Here is a 21132-nt window from a genome sequence, read left to right as displayed (position 1 = left end):
TTCTGTTTAGGATACTCAACATTGGACTGTTTCAATGTCTAATCAGGGACACAGGTGAATCTCTATTGATGCTTATCTTTGCAAGGATAATGCCTGTTTCCTGATCGATCTCTCTGCGACTGAGTCTCCACCACTTTTGTATTAATTAAAATACCAACATTTTACCAAATTAAAAACTGCAAAATTCTGTTCGCGTAAGTATTCAACCCCTACACATACTTGGTAGAGAACATAGGGTTAGCGGTCTTGGATTGTAGTGCCAGAGATTCTCAGTACGATTTTGATTAGGTTTATGGCTGAGCCATAGCGTTGTACCTTGGGTAATTAACTTACTGGTAGTAATCTCTCTCCCAAGCCTTAGTTTTACAACAGACTGCAACAGGTTTTTCTGCAATGTTGTGTATAATTTATATCCATTGATTCTCCCTCATGATTATCCCTCTGCAAATGGGAAACATCGCCACAGCATAGTGGTTAGAGTTCCATTTTTCACAACTTGGATGCTGTTTTTCTAGGCATTTGCAGTGTTATATTTCAGGCACATGCAGTGCCTTAAGGACTGGCCAAAAAAAGCTTTATTTGGTATGTAATATGACAATAAAAACCTTTTCCACACATCTTAAGCAACCTCCATTCATGCTTAAATATGTAGCAACTAAAATGATAATAATAATAACAATTCATTTTATTTTTAAAGCACTTTTCATTCAAAAGAATCTCAATGCCTCCAACAAAGTGCATTTTTATGGACAGCTCTTGTGATTGCGTACTCTTACACTTCCAGACACTGCCTTTTGTTGATGTTTCAGGGTGATGGCTGGACTGTGGTGGCTTCCCATAACGTTGCACATCTGCCTTGGATACTTAGTGTGAGGGACGCCCTTTTCTACCAAGCACCTGGGTGGTATGTTGCAACTTCCACATTTGGATGGATCCAAAAGGTGCTGAACTGGACATAAAAACACTTCAATATTTTCTTGGAAGTCTTTTCCAATCACCTTGTCTCTTTGTAATAACTGCATGTCTACCAGGTAAAATAACAGAAACACAGTGCACAATTTTAAATGTCTTTAACCCCAAGGTCTGTAAGTAAGCACATTTGATTGGTGGAGAAAATGAAGTCATACATTCTTTTAATGAGAGTTGTGACAAATGAAGAGGGAAACTGTGCTAGCCAGTGTTTCACTTGCAGGAATGTACAGTTGTTCAGTCTCAACTACTCAGGGCCTCCTTTAGTAATGAATAACCCATATTAAAATAACGTCTTGACATTAATCTTAACTTACTGCATCTTCCTGATCAGGTTCACATGTTGTAGTTTTGATCGTATGGCCTATTTTCTATCTGGCTGGTCTAGGTCATCCTCATCAAATGTGAAGGGCTTGTCGTACCCCATCAGGTGGTTGTAATCGTGAGGCAGTAGAAAGGAATCAGGGTTCACCATCATCGAACGCTTCTTTGCATAAAAAGTGGTGAACATCTTGCTGATATCTGGTATCTTAACATCACTCTGATGAAACACAGTCTTTTTCTCTACTAGTAGAGCATTGTACGTGATGGCTGTGTATGAGTCTGTTCCCTCCTTATGGTACAGACGCACCACATACCCTTTTGTGATGAAGTGAAGGAGCACAGGGGTGATAAAGGTGAAAAAGCCGATGAATCCACAAAATGCCACCTGTAAGGCCAAATTTGAAACACCGAGGCCAGTCTTCAGCATGACGTATGGCATGACAATGGCACTGAACATGCTGCAGGAGTAGGAGAAAAACTTCACACCTGTTGACAGAAAAAAAGACAGATATAACCAAAGAGCCTCTCTAGATATGCCCTGACCAGACCGAGTGGAGGTTGTTTCTGTGTTTTGTGACAGCCATGTAGCAGTGATACTGACACATTAACATTTGGTAAATGTTGTAAAAATGTAGCCAACCTAAAACAGATTTGCCGAGATTCCCCGAGTAGATGAGTCTTCCATCTTCAGAGGGTCTTGCAACTGAGTCCTGCGCATACCGCACTGTGCTTTGTTGTGATATCTGGTATAAGGTAGCAGAACCGGATAGAAGTGAATAACATCAACATGCCACTTATTTGAAACCATAGGATACTTAACAAAGACTGACATGGCAGGCTTTCTGCTTTTCATTTACCTTAGAACATGTCCGCTTTTAATATACCTCAGTGTCAATGCAAACTAATACAAAGCAGGCAACCGTATCCTCGTACCTTATTAGTTTCTGTACTTGTAAACGACCTTCGTAGGCCTTCAGCCTGAGGCAGACGTTGATGGCCATTTCTTGAAACGGCTACGAACATGCTCTTAAACGCTGCACTGGAAGGACGAGTCCATGCATTCTGATTAGTCCTTGCACAGCAATAAACGGAGAGCGATTTGCACTGTGAAATACTACGTAGCCCACACACCAGACGTACGGTGTACATTTTAAATATGTTGCTGGTAAACGATATTGTGTGTTTAATCTTCCTATGTGCACAGACTTCACACTCCCATTCCGTCCCCTTTTTTCTTCGTCACTGAAACTATGTTAGTTCAAAGAACCACTGCCACCTACTGTATTGGATGTGAAAAGTATTCGACATAGTAAAACGAACTTTCAGGTTCTACTTTACTCAGATTGAGGTTTTTTTTATTCACAAAAGAGTTGGAAAGGCATGGGACACTGCACCAAGCCATGTAATTGCATGGTTAGAATCTATTCATTTCATCGGCATTTAGATGCTAAAATCACAAGACAGTTCACAGTTCGTTAGTCGTTTACATGAGGCCTGTTGAAAACAATCAATAGGACAATTGAAGTAAGGGGAACTGAGATCGAGCAATTAAAAACCGATACCCAGCGACCCCGTGATACTTGAAATCACTTCAGTGGTATGCGTTTCACAAAATGTTGTTCACTCAGACGAATTGTATTCAAATAATTAGATCTAGACTACTTGCCAAGAACTCTTACCTAATTTATTTACTCTAGCATAGCCTAAGACTCGAGTGTTATGTAGTCTTATTATATACATATTATGATTCATGTGTTTTACCTCATTTGTTTTCTATTCTATATTATATTACTTTAGCATCAAAGATTTTTATTAAAGGCACCCAGTGCAACTTTCGAGGCTTAAAAAGAAACATTCAATTTCTAGTCTTTTTTTACACGTAAGTTTCAATAACTCTATACCATTACATACCGACATTCAAGCAGATGAGACGTCGTTGTGTGGTGAGAACTGATAGAAAATCGATAACAACAACAATCGCCGCCATTTTCTTTATTTTTTGTAACCTATAATAAATAAAGCAGGCTTCCAGTCAATGGAAAAATGGCTTCTCCCCACCGGCGATTGTTGTTGTTTACGATTTTCTATCAGTTCTCACCACACAAAGACGTCTCATCTTTGCTCCTTGAATGTCGATATGTAATGGTATGGAGTTATTGAAACTTACTACGTGTTAAAAAGACTAGAAATTGAATGTTTATTTTTCATTGAATGTTTACATAAAGTTGCACTGGGTGCCTTTAAAGTAGATTCTTCTAAAGTGACACATTATATTTTGTTTTCATTTTCCATTGCCTTGGGAATTTCAAATAAGATAGTTTTTATTTCGTTCTTTTGCTTTTTATTTAATCTGATCTAATAGGCTACTCTTTGTTTTTTGTTTACATCTTCACGGTGTATCGCCCTCAGAACATGCATTGTAGGGCCTATACACTCCTGTTTACACTTTGAGATACCCTCCATGTATGGCAGGTATTATACATGTTTCTTCTTTTTTTAGATAAATCATCCACCCAATCTATTCAAAAATGACATCGACTGCTAGTTATGTTCATGTACATTAAGATGTAATTTGATTACAAAAAGTACGGTATAGTCATTGTATTAATTTGTTGCAATATGAGTGGGCTACACCAGTCCAGTAGATGGCGAACCAATAGAGAATACCTCACTCGCCACTCCCCCACCACTGATTCAAAACACTTCCGGTTCCGGACAAACGCTACTCAAAACGGCCTTGTCTACAAACACTTAAACTCATTTCAGATAGAGTTACGCTGCTCATTTGTTTACCACTATGCAAAGACCAGATTTCCGATTTCCAGCAAATACAGCTGGACTACCTCCGAGACCAGGAGGATTTAGGAGTCCGCCACCAGGTTTCGTAGGTGGACAAGGTGGCATGTTCTCTCCCCCGCGGGGTTTTGCAGGCGGCCCACCGTCACCATTTGGACCGAGATTTGGACAATATTGTGGTTCTCCAAATTCTCCTCCAGTAGAATTTAGAGGTAGTAACAATAGTTTTAACCGCAGCGGTGGTAGCAGTGGTAAAACATGGCAGCATGGCGCTTCTCCAGGGCAGTACACACAACGTAGACCGTATGAAAACCATCGCGGTAATTCTCCTAGACAGTCGCCGTTTCAGTCTCCGAGTCCAAGACACAGCGGATATCAGGTATTAATCGTTAACTCGTATCAAATTATGCGAAGTGTAACTTAATCTATACTAGCTAAAACCGTCGATGCACTCCTTATGTTTCCCGCAAACGTTGGGTGTCATCTGACGAGCTCAGCGCATCTACAAATGGGGTCATGTGCGATTACACTTTGCTTAAATAATAGCCTACCAGGCTTACTAATAGCTGGAATTATGATATTGTACGGTTGAATGTAATTGTAAGTATAAGTAATGTGTTTTAAATCAAAACAACGAGAAATTATGATCTGTTCTGTCGTTGTCACTAAGTGTTTTGACCAACCCCTTGCTGTAGGAGCAGATATGTTGTAGTTCAATGCTAATGTTTTTGCATGATTGGTTCTTTCCCGAAGGGCTCACCCCGGAACTCCACTCCGTTCAGGTCACCGCATGGCAGGGAAAGGGTGGCAGATAATGTGGAAAAGTATTACAAACCGTCAATGCTACAAGACCCCTGGGCTGATCGCGAGCCAGTCTCAGTTACAGATGTACAACAAAAATGCGGTACACCGCAAGCAACAAACACAGGCAGGCAAGGCAGATACTACAACTAGAACTTTATGGACATGACACACCCGTGATGAAATTACCTGACCGATCCTATATTTTTCTTTTTACATTGGATGGCTACGTTGTGGCTTGACAGAATTTTGCGGGCTACATGTTTGATGTATTGGACTTGATGTCAGGATTCACCAGCGTTACTGAAAGTTGGCTTACTGCTATTCTGTTACCCAAAACTATCACTGCCTTCTGGTTTCAGATTTAAACTAGGGAACTTGTCATTGGCTTGGCCGTTGATGGCTCAACACGCAGGGTGCGACTCGTCTGCAAGACAACCTTTCAGGAGTTGTGGAATGGACTAGGTCCATCTATAATCCTTAATTTACATAATTAGTTCCAGGGCATTTGATTTCATTTTTATCATTGATTTTGTGTTTTACCAAGACGTTTTATGCATATAGTAACATGTATAGAGTTGGACTGTGGATGAACCCACAAATGTGGAGATTGCATTACCAGCAAGACCACTTTGTATTGAACAGAGTTTGGCCAAGCTATTTTATATATTTTTAAGTCATTTAATATACAAAACCACACGCAATACAATTGATTCTACTCAGGACTTTATAATGTCATGTCTTGAAAATATTTTCAAGTTCAGTTATACCTGTGTGGTCGACTGATTTATGTTAGTTTGTATGGTGAAGTATCCTCTTTGTAAGGAATTGGTATTTGAGGATAGCAAACCTCAATGTCATGTCACTGGTCATGTGAACTCTGGCATAGAATTGTGTGCCACCGGTTTTTAAACGCCATCTAAGTTCTTTGTATGTAAATATAAGAGTATATAAAATCCGTTTCAATAGTTCCAGATTCTTCATTTTCATATTGCATTGATTTTTTTTGTACAGTGCTGCACCTTGTTCATCATTATGTGGCTTTGGAATAGAAACAGACTGTGGAAAGGTCACAGTGAAAGTGATATATTCATACTGCAGTTTTACTTCACAAGAAGAGTAGACTTTGTTTATGTGTTAAGTGCACTGTATATTCAACTATTTATCAGGAAAAGGGAATCTTGAATTCTCACACTTTCATATTTATTTGAAAACATGATTAACAAAAAAAAAAAAGTATGAATGGTCAAATGTTTGGACTTGAAACCTGGTTTTGGCTCTTTGCTCTGGATAATTAATCACCAAAAGACATTAACTGACAGTACAATGCTCATCACTAGTACACCACAGCCAAAGATATAAGGAGCACCAAAAATAATCTTGTCTTTACATTATAAACACAGGTTATTTTTTGGGTGTTCATAGACAGCGATGTACAATATTTCAAAAACACATTCAAAGACTTTTTTTTTTATTACAACTGAAGTCCTTTTAAATATTTGTTTTTCTTAAAGTCAGTCTGCTCAAAGCACAGCAATTAGAATGTGGGTACCAGGAGCATCAGCTATGTAGTCCATTGCAGCTTCATGGCACCTGACTTGCTCTGATGAACCAATCACAACAGCGTATTTATTCAAGACATCTGGTTACCGTGACTGTTTAGGTAATACCAAGGCTAAAGCATTAACACATTACAGAAAGAAATGGAAGTAAAAATAAAAAAAGTAAACAATGGGAATGAACAGGTATGGGAAAATATTTTACCAATACACCCCTTCTAATTGTGGTTCATATTGCCTTTAGTGATCCTTTTACAGAAGAAGTAAGTGCAGTAAGCAGTTGACTTTGCTTGGATCTGCTCCTGTAAATTCTTATGCAGTCATGTGGAGATATACAGGATTTTATGATCGATCAGTGGGCCACATCAGAACAGCGACATCCGCTTATTTTTCAACAATGACAGGAGGCTTAGAGTTGTCATTTTATACAAATGATTGCCCAGTTTAATCTCATAAATACATTAATAAAAATGTTAACAATGAAGGGGCCCATTCACAAAGACTAATCCAGGTGTACATATTGAATTGTACACCAGAATTGGTCATTACATTTCTCCATTGAAACAACTGGCTGTTGAGCAATTGTTAGTGTTTCATTACTACCTGTCTTTAGGTTGGTTTCTTAATCGGTTTCCTGTGAACATTGAGCTATTATGTTGTTTCCCAGAATTCCCTTTGAATCAGTGAAGCAAATGAAATGATCAAGATAAAGTGTAAAGTAAAACAATAAAATATCACATTGACATTCTAAAGTTGTGAAATGCCTACAGACTTCAAGTTTCAACAACTTTTTAAATACGCGAGTGTGCTTTTGGTAGAGGCCCACCGATGGAGAGGGAGCATGGGCGAGGCATAGTCAGTACAGGGTCGTGAGCTGATGTACTCTGAAAATTAAGGCAACATGTTCAAAGTACAATGGAAATATGACCTAAATGCAAACAGCAGTTTCAATAAACTTCCTTCTTTCCAAACAGAAAAAGACATACATAGGGCATTGCATATAACGTCTACGTGAGACAGCGAAATGTGGGGGAAATCTCAACTATATTTGGAGTGTGTATTGAGGCAGTAGATCACCAGTGTACTGTTAATGCAGTAATTGAATAACAAAACAATATTCTGGAACCAGGGTAACAATTTACAGACCCTACTCAGGTGAAACGCAGCAAGATGGTTATTTTACCAAAATCCCCAACTTGCAGCGACATAAGCATGGAAAGGATTTGCTGAGTTAGTGAGTTTTTTTTAAATGTTTTGTATTTCAAGCTGCATTTTCTTACCAGCTGACTGGGTAAGGATAAAAACAAACACAATGTATAGTGTAGTCTTCAAGTAGAACAAGCTTTTCATGTCTGTGCCCGACCACAAAGTAAGATAAAAAATATTCAACGATCAATTTGCCTCTCACTGATTCCTCTCCATGGTGCCTCACATTTTTTTCTTAAGATTCCGTTTGTTTTGATCCACACAACCCACTCATATCCTGTGGCCAAAGTCAATTGCCATGAAACCCTAAAGCTTGTTCTCCCAGCGCTCACAACCTCACGGTGTTACAACAGGTATCCTTGGCAGGGTGGTGAGAAAATCAGACAGGCCATTGGGAAGCAGAGGAGAGCGGAGTCTGGTGGTGGGAAGTTGGCATTACAAGCACAGGTCACCCAGTCATTATAGAATGCAGCATCTCTCTCGAATTCTCTTTGCCAAGCTCTTCCTCTTCTTTTTGCCATTTTTCTCTTTGCTGTCCTCCATCTTTCTTGCTCTTATTTCACGCATCAAGTCAAAAAACACCTGTAAGATGGAAAAGGCTTTCAATGAACCGACGATACAACTTTCTTCTGAACAACTCTTAATTGGCTATGAAAATGTAACGGACTACATCTCAAGGCTAAAGACAATAGCATTTCTTATTCCTTCAGTAGTTGATATAGGGCTTAAAATTGTAAACGGCTGAAAGATGATATGTTTTGTTGGGTTTATACCTTGTCCACATTGGCACGAGTCTTGGCAGAGGTCTCCACATAGCTGACACCCCACTGATCAGCACGCACCTTCGCCTCATCAGTTGACACCTGCCTACGGTCCTCCAGATCAGACTTGTTCCCCACTAGGAGGAAGGGCACGTTCTCATCTTCCTTCACCCGGAGGATCTGCTCTCTGAAATCACAAACAAATAGCTGAAGCCACAGCCCCACTGCCCAAACAACTTGCTAACGTTATTGTTTCCTCATTAACTCCCTTATGTTACCCAGCTGAGAAAGATTTGTTCTGCTTCACCTAAAGTCTGCTGTGGCGGCAAAAGACTCCAGCTCTGTGATGGAGAAGACACAGAGGAATCCCTCTCCACTGCGGAAGTAGTTATCTCTGATGGCTGCGTAGTCCTCCTGTCCGGCTGTGTCCAGAATGTCAATCTGAACCTCCTCGCCATCCAGAACCACCTTCTTTCTATAGCTGTCTGCTTTAGTGGGTTCATAGTCCTCTACAAACTGGGAGGAAAAGACCACAGTTCAACTAATTTCCTTCAGTTTTCCTTTTTTCAGGTAAATTATTGTATTTCCGTTAATTGAAATGTCTCAAAACCATTCGCTTGAAACATTTGTTTTAGTTTCTGTTGTCAAAGATAATGGTCCCTGTCTGAGACCATTCTAGATCATCTCTGTAAATTGTAGCAATCACATTGAGCTTACCTCATCATACATAAACTGCAGTGTGAGAGCAGACTTTCCCACTCCACCACTCCCCACCATTATCACTTTGTGCAAGGCTAGGGAGTTCTGTCCCTTTGGCTTGTTGGCTGCCATAGCTTTCCAAACAGGAAGGAAGAGTATCGACCGAAAGAAAAGGAGACAGGACAGGACAGGACAGGAGAGAGAGAGAGGGGGACGCAAGAGGGGAACAGTCGCCTTTAGCAAGCCGAGTCAATCTGTGGAGACAAAAGAATATTAGTTTTAAAATAGAGGTCTAAAATAACATCTGAACTTACACAGTTAATTGGAAAACCCAATCACACCGTTTTAAAAGTGGAGCATTTTTGGAACTCCACAGCCAAACATCTAATCACGAATCTAAATCAACTCCGTGCCCTCAAAGGGTCTCTGTCCCACCGTGCATTCCGAAGCACTACTGTGGCTTGGACACATGATTGACAAACATTTCTGTCCTTATTTGTTCGGCACTAAGGGGTTGTTTGGTAGGTCCCATCCCCCTGTCCCCATTCCCCTATACAGAGACAGCGTTTTTCCTCAGAGCGTATTTACAACTGACAGCCACCTAAAATGTCATAATTTCCCCCAATACAAAAGAGAGACAATTATTTCAGACAGATCTTTGTCGTGTGAATTAATTAGTGAAGAACTGTACGCCTAACTGCAGTAAACTTGTTTCAATATCGAGAGGGCACACTGGACAAGTGTTCTTATTTTTTTTATTTGCACACTCCAGTTAGACTAACATGATTTATAGTATTATAGTCAAGTATGTTTGTATCACAAAATAAAATAAAAAACTGCCATTTTTATTTAGTTTTCCTATTTTTATACTACTATTAATCAAATCATAAGACACGTTTATGTTTGTTATTCCAAATGTAGCATAAGCATGCTTACTTATTACTTTAATTTAAGTATTGAATTAAGGTGTGACTAATCGTGACTACTGCTTATAGAATTTCTTGTTTTTAGATTCACAGCTTTAAAAGATATCTCTCACTACCCATGTGTGTCCTCACAAATCCTTCCATCAAAACAAACATGAAAGCATCTAAACCCGCATAAGATGTTTTTTTGTCCCCCCCCCCCCCCCCCCCACACTCTTGGCATTGTTTAAACAATGACTGGCACAGACACACATCACCCACATCTTGCTTGCAAACAAACTCCTATTTTATTGTGAGGACATGTGAAGCTTGTCTGTGCCTTCGGAAAGCTAGTGTGTATTGGCAAAATAAATAAATAAATAAAAACACAACCACAACAAAGACTCTTTTTAACTTGAGTGCTCAATGAGACTAGTCAGTCTGTCAGGTGCCAGGCCCCCTAGCTATGGCATCATGGTCCCACAGACTGAATTCTAACAAGCCTGTGAGGTTTTGGACCTCTGGCTCTGAAGCGGGCCTAGGGTGCTTCCACAGACACCTGTCACCTCAGTCCAATGTGACAGCTCCTGCAGAAGCATGCAATGCTTTCTGTGGATGCTGACTTGGATCAGTAGTCCCTTTTTGAATAGTAGCGCTTTTGACAAAACAAGGTCACAGCGACAGAAAGGTCAATGTATAAAAGCTGCAACATTTTAAAAAGAAGTTTATAAATACAAGGATAGAAAAATAGCCCAAAAGCTTTCTTCCACTGTACATTTGTTTTACGTGTTTGCATGTATCAGCGTGTCAGGGGCTTATTAACTATCCGCACTAGTGATGACAAATAGTAGGATGTGAACAGGAACAAAAAGCTGAGCCCAGCCCACACCACACAGTTTGCGATCTCTACACTGTTTACAAACAGGGTGTGGCATTGACAATAAACAAATACATCCCTCCATAAAGTCATTTGTTTGTCTAGTACTGTGAGTACAACTACAGGCAATTTAAAGAACCCGACGAACAAGTACATTATTTTTGGAACAGTTGTACAGTTTACAGGTTGGGTGTTTGGACACCTTGAATTAGTTTGAATGGGCCTTTTGTTCGTTCACATACATGTATGCCAAGGTCAGAGGGAAGAGAGAAAAACAAAACACTTGGCAGCCACAGAGGAAGTCCAAGGCTATAGGATTCATTCCCAGGGTTTCTGTTGCCCTCACCCAGACTTAAACTAGGTCTTCTGCTTCCATTTGCTTTTCCAACTCTCAACCACAACGGAACAAAGACTTTTGTTCACAGAACAAGTGGGATTTTTCATCTAAAGTCCGTTGGTTAGACTGGTGGAATCGCTCGTTTTATCCAACTTCCAGCTCGCTTATCTCTTCCTCTTCCGAACCACCCTCTGCATCACAAATCTGTGGGGACTTCCCTGTGCAGACATGGTTGCTAAGCTACAACTTGTCTGTTTCGTTAGTCCCCTGCACCCTCTCTAAGCTCTGGCAATTTTCCATATGATTTCCATTGAAGTATGAGACCTTGCAAACAAATGTACACAGGAGGCTATGTCAGGATTTGTATGGTCATTTTGTTATTTAAAGAGAAAAATCAAACCATCATTTATGTGTCTTTAAATTAGATTATAACAAAGACTTTTTAGAAGAAACCATTAGAAACTTCTGGATTTACACAGATGGGCATTTCAGACGGTCCGTTGTTAATTATTTTAAGTGGCTGATGCTAGGTGTGTGTCCTTGGCTAAACATCCTGTTTAAAATGCCATCCATGTTTGCTGCTTCCGAAATCTCTCTGCATCAGATAATAGGCCCCTGTGTCTCGTGCCAAGGGTATGCAGCTTCAGCCAGCAATTCTAAATTGCATTGCAACATGGACGTCACACCATCAAGTGAATTTATGACTATTGCTGATAAACGAAATAAAGCATGGTGCTCAGTATAGCACAGCAATAGTGCAATATCAGCCAAAGACCAAGCTATAATAGTAGGCCTATAGCCTGCACCACCATACTATTCCCATGGTCCCGTTAGGTTCTTAGCTCAACAAAACTTAATCCAACTAACACATATGGTTCCAGGCTCATATAGATTGAACAATTTGCAAATGTTCTTCCTCTAACTAACAATGTTTTAACATTATTTTGGTGTGATGACAAGTCACATATAACACTGTAGTAGATGGATAAGCCTGGGTGCATAAAACAATAAATGGTTTATTTGTTAATATACCTATTAACACACATTTTCTTTATAAATCAGTTCAGTTTCTAATTTGAATTTCATACTTCAGCTGGATGCAGTTTGATATACACTGTGGTACTGTTTCTGTGAGGCTAGGAGTGGATTTGCATCACTCCAAAAACCTGCTGCAACTTCCACAAACTGTGAACCTTTAATTAGGTATGTAAGAAACCTGGTAACACCACATTGTGGCACCACACTCCCCCTGAGCCCTTAATGACAAAACTACATGAGGACTGCACCACTTCACAACAGTTTAGGCTAGTGGTTTTGAAAGGTGCTAACTGCAACGTGTCATACTCATAGCCATCGTCCTGTGAGGCTTGTCCATCCCTGGCCATATAAGACTTACAAAGCTACAGATTTTCGTTCCCTGCCTCCACACCCAGGGTCAATTCAATACATGTTTACTCTTCCTCACTGGGCTCTCTGCCCGAGTCCTTGACAAACATTTCTGTCCTTATCAGCGGGAATCCTGCAAAATCCATCTGCACCCTAATGATGACATCCTGGAGTGAAGACACTTTAAAAGAGGCTCACATATCAGACCAACACATTAAGTGAAAGAATATCTACATCCTCATGTTCATGAAAATTAAATCCTACTCTACAACACAAGGATTAAACAAGTGTCTCCACCATGAAGGATTTCGTGAGAACAGGTCCCACCCAGCAGAATAAGACAAACAAACTACACCTTTACATTAGTGGTTTACCACTGAGCTGGTAATCACGTCACACCTATAGTGAGGAAGAGACTGGGCGTAATTAACCCTGTCTGTCTGCATCAATCCCCTATCAATTGTTTACTTTCAGGTTTATTAAGTTTATGAGTTTTACATACTAAGTCCAACTGATGACAATTGTCTTAGAAATTGCATTATCAACAAGAGAAACCTCAACCCAGTCTGATTCCCAGCCACGCTTAATCTAGCAGTTGAGTTCTGGCACTTGGCTGTCCAAGATAAATGAAACGGCTTGTATGAGGATAAAAATGCCATTACGGACATGGAGCATAGAATGGAATAGGCTACTTCAATCCTCAATGCATAACTTCAAGTCACAATGACTGATGAACTCTCCAGTGAACCGTTAAAACATATATCATGGCAAGCATTTCTAGGTAGTTTTAAGTGGAATCCCGTGCAGGGTGTGGTAGCGGCCTTCTTTGACTCATTTGAGTTGATAGACATCATACAAATCATAGGGTCTTGGTGGAGATTAAGTCTGGCACGACAACAAACGTAGGCTGAAATGGCTACGGCAAGCAGTTTTTTGTTGAAGTAAAGCCACCTGTTAGGCTACTTTGTCAGGTAACCGAGGTGAATAAATATATTCAGTTGGTAAACTGGCTGGCTATCTTTGCTAGATAGGCAAGTCGGAGCTGTCTGAGGAATGTTTGGTTCAGCGGTTTGCGTTTGCGTTTACTGTGGTTAGCAACCGAGAATTTGAGTGACTGAGCTGGTTCACTTTGTAACAAGCTATTTCGTTTGGTAGTAACTGCCCCCCCCCCCCCCCGTCCAGATAAACTGAGTATAGTTAGAATCCACGGATCCACTGACTATGATGCCGTGGCGTGAACCACCAGGAACATTATTGGCCCAGCCAGGAATGTCGCAGCTAGCTAACGTTACATTTTTTTCATACTGTACTCTGCTGCAATTGGCTTATGGTCCATCACTTGCACTGTCGTTACAACTGGCGTAAATTGATAACAAGCTGCTGTAACTAACGAACCAGCTAAGACTTATCAGACTTGACATGGCATTGCTTCATAAGTCATTTTGTGAAGTTCTATCCAAAGTATACGTTAGCTTTCAATAGATAGTTTCCTTCTGCATATGTTGCAAACGTTATTGTTGGTTAGTTGGGAAAATAACAGCACCGTTACACCATTGACATAACGTTAGTATTACAAGCAATATCATAAAATGAGTGTAAGCCCGCCACATTAAGCTAACGGTAGCCAACTGTAACGAAGATACATTAACGTTATTCGGGTGGACATTTACAAGACTTGACATACAGTTAATGGCAGACACTAAGCTAAGACATCGAGATTATCTACACCACAAAACAGAAGCAAACCTGTTTCAGCTACTTAGCAAGCGATAGCTACTTTACTTTGCATGACAGTTTACCGTGTCATCTTGCTATAAACGAGGCAAGTTATTCTAAGAGGGATTTTTGACTGCCAATCACCTGGTGTTTGCTTTTATAATTCGGGAAAATGCTTGCACTTACCAAATGATGATGCGATATAGTGACACCTGTCACCAAGCAATCTCGTTTTGTTCTGTAAGCTAACGTTGCTGGTCACAGCATGTCGACCCAGATCGAGGCGGAGACCACGGTGACCGGTGGGGTTTGGATCCAGTGTTGTCCAAGAAAGCTGGGATAGCTAGGATAAATCATCAAGCGCTCAACTAGCAAATTGGTAGAAGAGCTAACGCTCGACAGGCGGTGTCTCGAACTAGAGGTAAATAAGATGTTAATGATAGATCGATAGCTACTCCACCAAAAGAGTCCTGCTATTTTTTGGAAATAAATATATTAGTTAGCAAGCTAGGAGCTATGAAAGGCAACGGCATCAAAAAGAGACAAGTTAGCCAGCTAGCCTGGAAGGTAACCTGTTAACGCTAATGGTGCGGGTCACGTTATTCCCTCCCTTGGCTTTAGCTATATTGACTGAAAATTTCGTCCTGAGACACCCCTCAAAATGTGAGATTCCTTGTATCGCCAGCAAATGCTTTCCCTCGCCTGCCGTTGGGTAGATGTGAACACGTCAGTTTCTGGCTGAAATCCAGCCTGGAATATGGCGAAAGGGCGTGGGCTTTGGCGAGGCTGTGATGTCAATACGCACACAGTGCCCTGTATCCGATTAAAACCAAGGGGGATTACAATTTCGTCATGATTGACAGGCATGTGATAAATTACATCATTTAAAACAAATAGAAGCTGAGCACCTTTCCTGGAATTTTGTAGTATATTTCTTTGCTAGACTATGTTCAATAAAGTCGTGGAACATGTGCCCTCCAACTCCACATCAAAACGCACGTCAAAGAGCGTGTTTAGACATTTCACAGAATATTCAAATGTATATAAACTTTTACAAAAGATCAGCTACATCATTGTTTTTTGTTTGGGCTGGATGACATCGTACGGATAGAGCAACACAAAAGCACCAAAATCATTGTAAACATGCAAAGTGCAGGCTATGTCTTAACTGCTCATGATGGTACCCTGGGAAAAGGGTGGAAAAGAATGCTTTTTTCATGTTTTGTAGAAAGAATTGCGCTGTTCAGGCTATCAAAGTACTAATTTTCAACTTAGGTTATACTTTATGTAAACAACTAAATGTATTGTCAGTGAATCAATGATGGGCTTATTGATGAACATCCTGAGTTACTTCACAATAACCAAGGTGAGCACACACTTCAATCTTTGGGACAGGAATGATGGTAGTCTTAGTAAATTAGGATGACCAATCTGATTTAAGAGGTTGTCGGTGAACTTGAATATTTGACTCTCTGTATGCCTCATATCTGGGACAGGAGCATCACTGTCTCAAGTACCCTAAAGCCCACCAATCAAGATTTCCGTTAGGATACAACTGTGAACCAAACAGCTTTAAAAAAAAATGTAAGTAGTAAGTGTGGCCAGCAACAGAGGGATAAACCGCTAACAAATAAACACAAATCCAATTAGAATCTCAGTAAGTAGATATGGCAATTACTAATTTCCACTGTTTGCACAACTATGAGTGAAAAGGTGAAACAAAACACTACTGCAGAGCGTTTCAGTTGAACAATAGTACAGCAAATACATGTACAAGTTTAATGCCATTTTCATAGCATCTTTGCATGTGCAATGTGCATCAATCAATTATTTCCATGATGCGTCTCTCTTCTACGTGCGGGTCACTACCTAGTGTAATACAGTCATTGCACCAACATGAATAACATAACAGTACCACCTTGTGGTTGACAATATAACATGATAGTGTGTCTAAAATCATTTAGATTAATTGTTTTGCTGGTATTTAAATTGCTCTTCTGAATTCACTCACACATGTGAAATCAGGCATTCACTCAGAATAACAGTTTAACAAACCCACTACTAAAGCAGAAATTATGCTATAAAGAAGGGAGACATGCAGAAACATAAATCAGGAGTTGTTGGGTGATGTTTATTTGCTTTTATAGTACATACAAGCAGAAACATCAGATATAGAGGTAAATGAAGTACATGAAATGGCAACTGACATCTGATCAGACTGTGAGATCAGGATTGCCATCAAGCATTCTAAGCAATGAGCGAGTGATGATATAATGACTTACAACTGCCAGGAAAATATAAATCTGATGCTCTTTTGATTTGCAGGCTCGACAACCAGATTAAAGTGCCGGTCTAACTCTCTGTACCAAGATGGTCAGGTCAAGCCTAATAATTAATTTAAGGCCTTTTTTCAGAAGTGACCATATTTCTCAACAAAAACAACCACTTCAAACTTTAAATAAATTCAGCCAGCAGTGTTTAATAGATTCTATAACCACAATCATCAGGCAACTCCAGATTGTCCCTCTTCTCATAGAGGGATGGCTCTCCACTCTTTCCCCTCTGTGAGAGCACGAGGTTGGTGGATAAACACACTATAACGGATGCCCTGGTTGGCTGCAGCCCTCACAAAGCCGCTGTTGGCGGTCATTGTGACAGAACGTAGTGAGTCTCCTGTTCCGAAAATCATAAGCGACCTATGGTTCACCTTGGAGCTCATGGCCAGGCGGTTCGTGCGCTCCGAGGGCTCATCAGGCACCACCGTGAGTCGGGCGAGCAGCTCATCCGCCCGGGCTTTCTCTCCCGGACCACCAAGCGTGTCCAGGATCACACGGAAGTCCTGCACAGCGGACTGACAGGCGAAGAGCTCCTTGCCTTGCATGAACTCCTCAAGCTTGGGCAGAACCTTGTCCTGCCGCTCCTGGGTGGCCTGCTCAGTCAGCACGTGCTCCTTGAAGGCAAAGTGGCAGCGACCGTGGCTTAGTGAGGACACGTAGGTGATGAGCGTGGTGATGTCCAGGTTGGCCTTGTTGCACACATCCACCTTAACTTCTGTGGGGAAGGACAGGCGGGCCACAATGGTGTCTCTGTCCACACGGGTGTGCATGAGCTCACCGTCTACGCCATCCTCTTCTCCATCATCGTCCTCCTCCTCCACCCCCTCCTCGGGTTCATTTTCAAATCTTTGCTCTTCTTCGCCGCCGCTGCTGCTTCCATCTTCCTCTTCCTCCTCCTCGTCTTCATCGTCTTCCCCAATCATAGTATTCACAGCGACAATGTCTCCCCTCACAGAAATGTCCATTTCCCTGAGCCGGTCTGCCATGGGGCTCGACACACCATTATAAAATGCAAAGATGATGTGTGGGTTGCTATACTGCACTGGTTGCTGACGACTGGCCTCAAGAAAGTCCTCAGCCTGAGACACAACACTCTTGTCCCCGTACTGGCCTCGGCCCTGCCAGATGTTGTGTAGAGCCTCTGCCTTGCGCCCGATGGCCTTGACCCAGGTATGTCCATTGTTGGCAACCACATCTACAACCAGGGTCTGCTTCTGGCCATCCGGACCTTCATGAGCGAACACATGGAGTACGCTCACCACCTCTTCAAGGCTCTCAGCCGACTCGACAATGGCTCTCAGGTGGGTAAGGTTTGTGCTCTGCAAATGAGACTCCTTGATCTGGACCTTCCCAGCCTCCACTTTCTGCAGGAACTTGAGCTCTGCCCGAAGCTTGCTGCACAGCTTGGCCCTGCCTTCCACAACGCTGGTTTGTTTACTGCACAGCTGGTCTACACGCACAAGAAGCTCCTTGGCCACCCTGATTCGGTCCTGTAGCATTGACTGAGTAGCCATAGCTGTTGCATCATTCTGGAGTACATGGAAAATACAAAAATGAAAAACAGGACAATAAAAGAATATTAGAGAGCAATGTGTATGTAAAGCAACAAACTAAAAACTAAATATTTCATTTAAACGTATTTTTCAATGTCAAATTGCGTATTGGGGCTAATGGCTAAGTTTGAGTCATGTAATTTGAAGCAATGCCAGCTAAATTAAAACAAAACAAGACCATAATATCGCACCAATCGAATGGGATAAGTTAGCGGTTCACTTTAAATAGCACACGAAATGAAGTCACTTTTGGCTGATCAACAGCAGAAACAACGTTTACCCTTAGCGTTGCTAGCTAGCTGTCAACTAACTTTAGTTACCTTATTACGAAAGAGAATCACCAGATGCGTTATTGTGCCATCAAAGCTACGAAATAGCAAAACCAATTTAGAATAAAGATGTATGTTGTTAACGTTATTCTTTTCGCATTGAATGAAGTAGTCGATGACAGTTGATTTTGTGCTGGACAAGAGTACTGCTTGCTACTGCCTAGCTAACCTGGACAATCTAGCAAACAGCTAGCGAATACGTGGACATTGAACCCGCCAGCAAACGCTAATGTTTTTGTTTTACCAATCACATGATTATATTATTCAAAGTACAAAGCCATATGTTAAGTTAATACTGTTGTCAATAGACTGATATATGAAAAAAAGTGGAAAAAGGAATAACTTACTACGACGATGAGTTTCACAAATTCCTGTTCACATTCGGCTTTCCAGCACTATCTACCACGGTTCTTCAGCACATTTGCAGCATTAATCGAAGTTTGCTTATTAACGTACGGGCGCCACCTGCCTTGGCGGAATGGAACTTTGTGGCTCGCCATGATTAACTAAAATAAAAACAGTAGCCTATGTAAGTTTTAGGCATTTCATTTAATTTTAATTTAAGCATAGGAGAGGCGTAGAGAGGTAGATAACTAGGTTTAAAAAGTATCAAGGTAAGATCCAAGGCTTGCTGAGGTTAACTTTTCCTTCATATTGTTATTCATTGCCCCCTCTTTGAAATCACTTTAAAAAAAAAAAAAAACAATAACCTTATCAGTACATGCCTTAAAGCAGCAAAATGGAGGTCTGTTCTAAAACTAGTCGCAAACACCACCAACATCCAAGCTGACACTGATAGAAGCTTGCCACCACTAACTGGTGCCTTTTGGCTGTAGCTGGCAATGTCATGCATGTGAAAGATTTTATTCCATTTTTTTGCAGGTGGTTCCAGCCCGTTACACAGAAATACATAGGGCCTATATTTTGGATGGCTATTCGGGAAGACAAAGGTGTTTATCTGTCCTTCACATGACCATATGCTATACAAATTAATTTGAGGATGCATGGTTCCAAAACGAGTTGCCTATAAAAACATACCTCAAAAAGTGTCAAATTCTTGCATAGTGACTACAAAAGACTGGTCTTAGGGACCCATGTGTGACTTTATAACTCCAGTATGAGACTACAACGTTTTTCTCCAGTTGTGGTAGAGAAAGTCACTAAAATCTATCATTGGCAAGGCTATGGGCTTATATGTCTATGTCTGGTCCTGTCCAGCACAGGTGTGTTTTCATGATTTATTTATTGCCACTTGTTTGAGGCAGCATCTCATCACTGTGCCACATTTCTGCATAACTGTCTTGAAGCTATCTGGATGAAAGAATACAAATTTGCAACATTCCCTCATCTGAGACAGATGTCTTTTCTTGTTCAAATCCAAGCCTTACAAGATGGTCACTGGGAGACAAAATGTCTGAAGTACGAGCTGTTCCAGTTACATACATTTGCTCTGGGCAGTACAGCTATATCAAATGGAAGTGTATTTTGTACTCACTCAGACCTGAGAGGCATGATTAGAGTTACTGAATAAATGCCATCATCTTTAACACTTAGGTAAAAAAGAGAGACCATTTCAATTCCCTAATATATTTCCAAATGTCAAGGCCAAAGACCTCCTTGTGAATCTGTCGTTTCAAAACTTTAAAGGTTTCAAGGATGCTTTGCTCCGGTGATAAGGATTACTGATGGCATTACAACCAAACTGATTAGCAAAGTAAAGGGAAGGGGGGCAGAGCTACACAAATATATTTCAGTGGACACTAACAATCTTATAGTATTGCAACTTAACTATAGTATTTTCACGTTACTTTCCTTCCTCAAAATGTTGTTAGATTTATCAAAAGGATCCGAATTAAACTCTGTTCACATGAGAAAACAATGTCTGGCAGGGCAAATTTACCACAGGAATACTTCTGCTATAAAGTCACACTCATCCTCATGTTCACTATACAGGTCTCAAAACCGCAGAACGTAACTTACACCCTACCAGTGTACAGCCACTCCATCTGCAAACTATAGTTCCTTACATTTCCACTCAGAATAAGATATACAACAAACTATTGTTGCCAGAACGTAATCGTTCAAGATTACACACTTTGATTAGAACAGAAAATATCCGGTTATTTCACTTAATTCTTGCTCATTCTCTCACTTTCTGCAGTGGGCATATAACATACTGCAATGCTATGCTTGTTCCTGAAAGATCTGAAAGAAAATGTCAGTAATGCCTTCACAAGCTTCTCTTTATAAAATCCATTAATGGGCTTGCTGATAATTATAAATTCTTTAAAACATGCTGCACACCTTTGTAAGTTGTGTTTACCATGGTGGAAGGAGAAGTAAATGAAACAAGTCAATAAATACCTGTCATAATGACACAAAACATTCTTAATTCTATGGAATATATGTACATTCATTCCTCTCATGCATTGTTGCAAAACCATTCCATAAAAGTCTTTTATGATATCCTGTTCCATTTAAATTGCACAGACTTCAGTGGATGTCTTTAATCATCTGATGACTCCCTTCAGGGTTTCACCTCTGAAAATGGGAAATGTGTCTCAACTGTCTAGTTTGA

General features: G+C 40.6%; 4 protein-coding genes across 6 annotated transcripts; 1 reads left to right on the top strand and 3 right to left on the bottom strand.

Annotated features, from left to right (window-relative positions):
• Positions 1–729: 729 nt before the first annotated feature.
• On the bottom strand, positions 730–2522 carry tmem70 (transmembrane protein 70). 3 transcript variants are annotated; one of them, XM_080838171.1, is made up of 4 exons: positions 2227–2522; positions 1934–2036; positions 1287–1779; positions 730–1024 (listed from the first exon to the last, which is right to left on the bottom strand). In XM_080838171.1, exons 1-3 carry the CDS (start codon positions 2440–2442, stop codon positions 1334–1336), a joined length of 765 nt encoding a protein of 254 aa, XP_080694297.1. In that variant the 5' UTR covers positions 2443–2522; the 3' UTR covers positions 730–1024; positions 1287–1333. The 3 variants fall into 3 exon arrangements, with proteins under 3 accessions (XP_080694297.1, XP_080694298.1, XP_080694296.1); XM_080838172.1 differs by having other exon boundaries at positions 730–949; XM_080838170.1 differs by lacking the exon at positions 730–1024 and having other exon boundaries at positions 1056–1779.
• Positions 2523–4013: 1491 nt separating this feature from the next.
• On the top strand, positions 4014–5801 carry mplkip (M-phase specific PLK1 interacting protein). Its single transcript, XM_080836955.1, has 2 exons — positions 4014–4468; positions 4843–5801. Exons 1-2 carry the CDS (start codon positions 4091–4093, stop codon positions 5041–5043), a joined length of 579 nt encoding a protein of 192 aa, XP_080693081.1. The 5' UTR covers positions 4014–4090; the 3' UTR covers positions 5044–5801.
• Positions 5802–6864: 1063 nt separating this feature from the next.
• Positions 6865–14996, bottom strand: LOC308364788 (ras-related protein Ral-A). Its single transcript, XM_080838028.1, has 5 exons — positions 14523–14996; positions 9134–9369; positions 8724–8932; positions 8429–8603; positions 6865–8237 (listed from the first exon to the last, which is right to left on the bottom strand). The coding sequence occupies exons 2-5, from the start codon at positions 9245–9247 to the stop codon at positions 8115–8117; spliced, it is 621 nt and encodes a 206-aa protein (XP_080694154.1). The 5' UTR covers positions 9248–9369; positions 14523–14996; the 3' UTR covers positions 6865–8114.
• A 1450-nt stretch (positions 14997–16446) lies between these two features.
• cUnh7orf25 (chromosome Un C7orf25 homolog) lies at positions 16447–18968 on the bottom strand. Its single transcript, XM_080838165.1, has 2 exons — positions 18902–18968; positions 16447–18201 (listed from the first exon to the last, which is right to left on the bottom strand). The coding sequence occupies exon 2, from the start codon at positions 18184–18186 to the stop codon at positions 16867–16869; it is 1320 nt and encodes a 439-aa protein (XP_080694291.1). The 5' UTR covers positions 18187–18201; positions 18902–18968; the 3' UTR covers positions 16447–16866.
• Between the last annotated feature and the right edge of the window lie 2164 nt (positions 18969–21132).

This window comes from Sprattus sprattus (genome assembly GCF_963457725.1).
Source record: "Sprattus sprattus genome assembly, chromosome: 4".
NCBI classification, from domain to species: domain Eukaryota; kingdom Metazoa; phylum Chordata; class Actinopteri; order Clupeiformes; family Clupeidae; genus Sprattus; species Sprattus sprattus.
The sequence above is the reverse complement of the archived record's forward strand: the minus strand, read 5'-3'. Positions and strand labels throughout refer to the sequence as shown.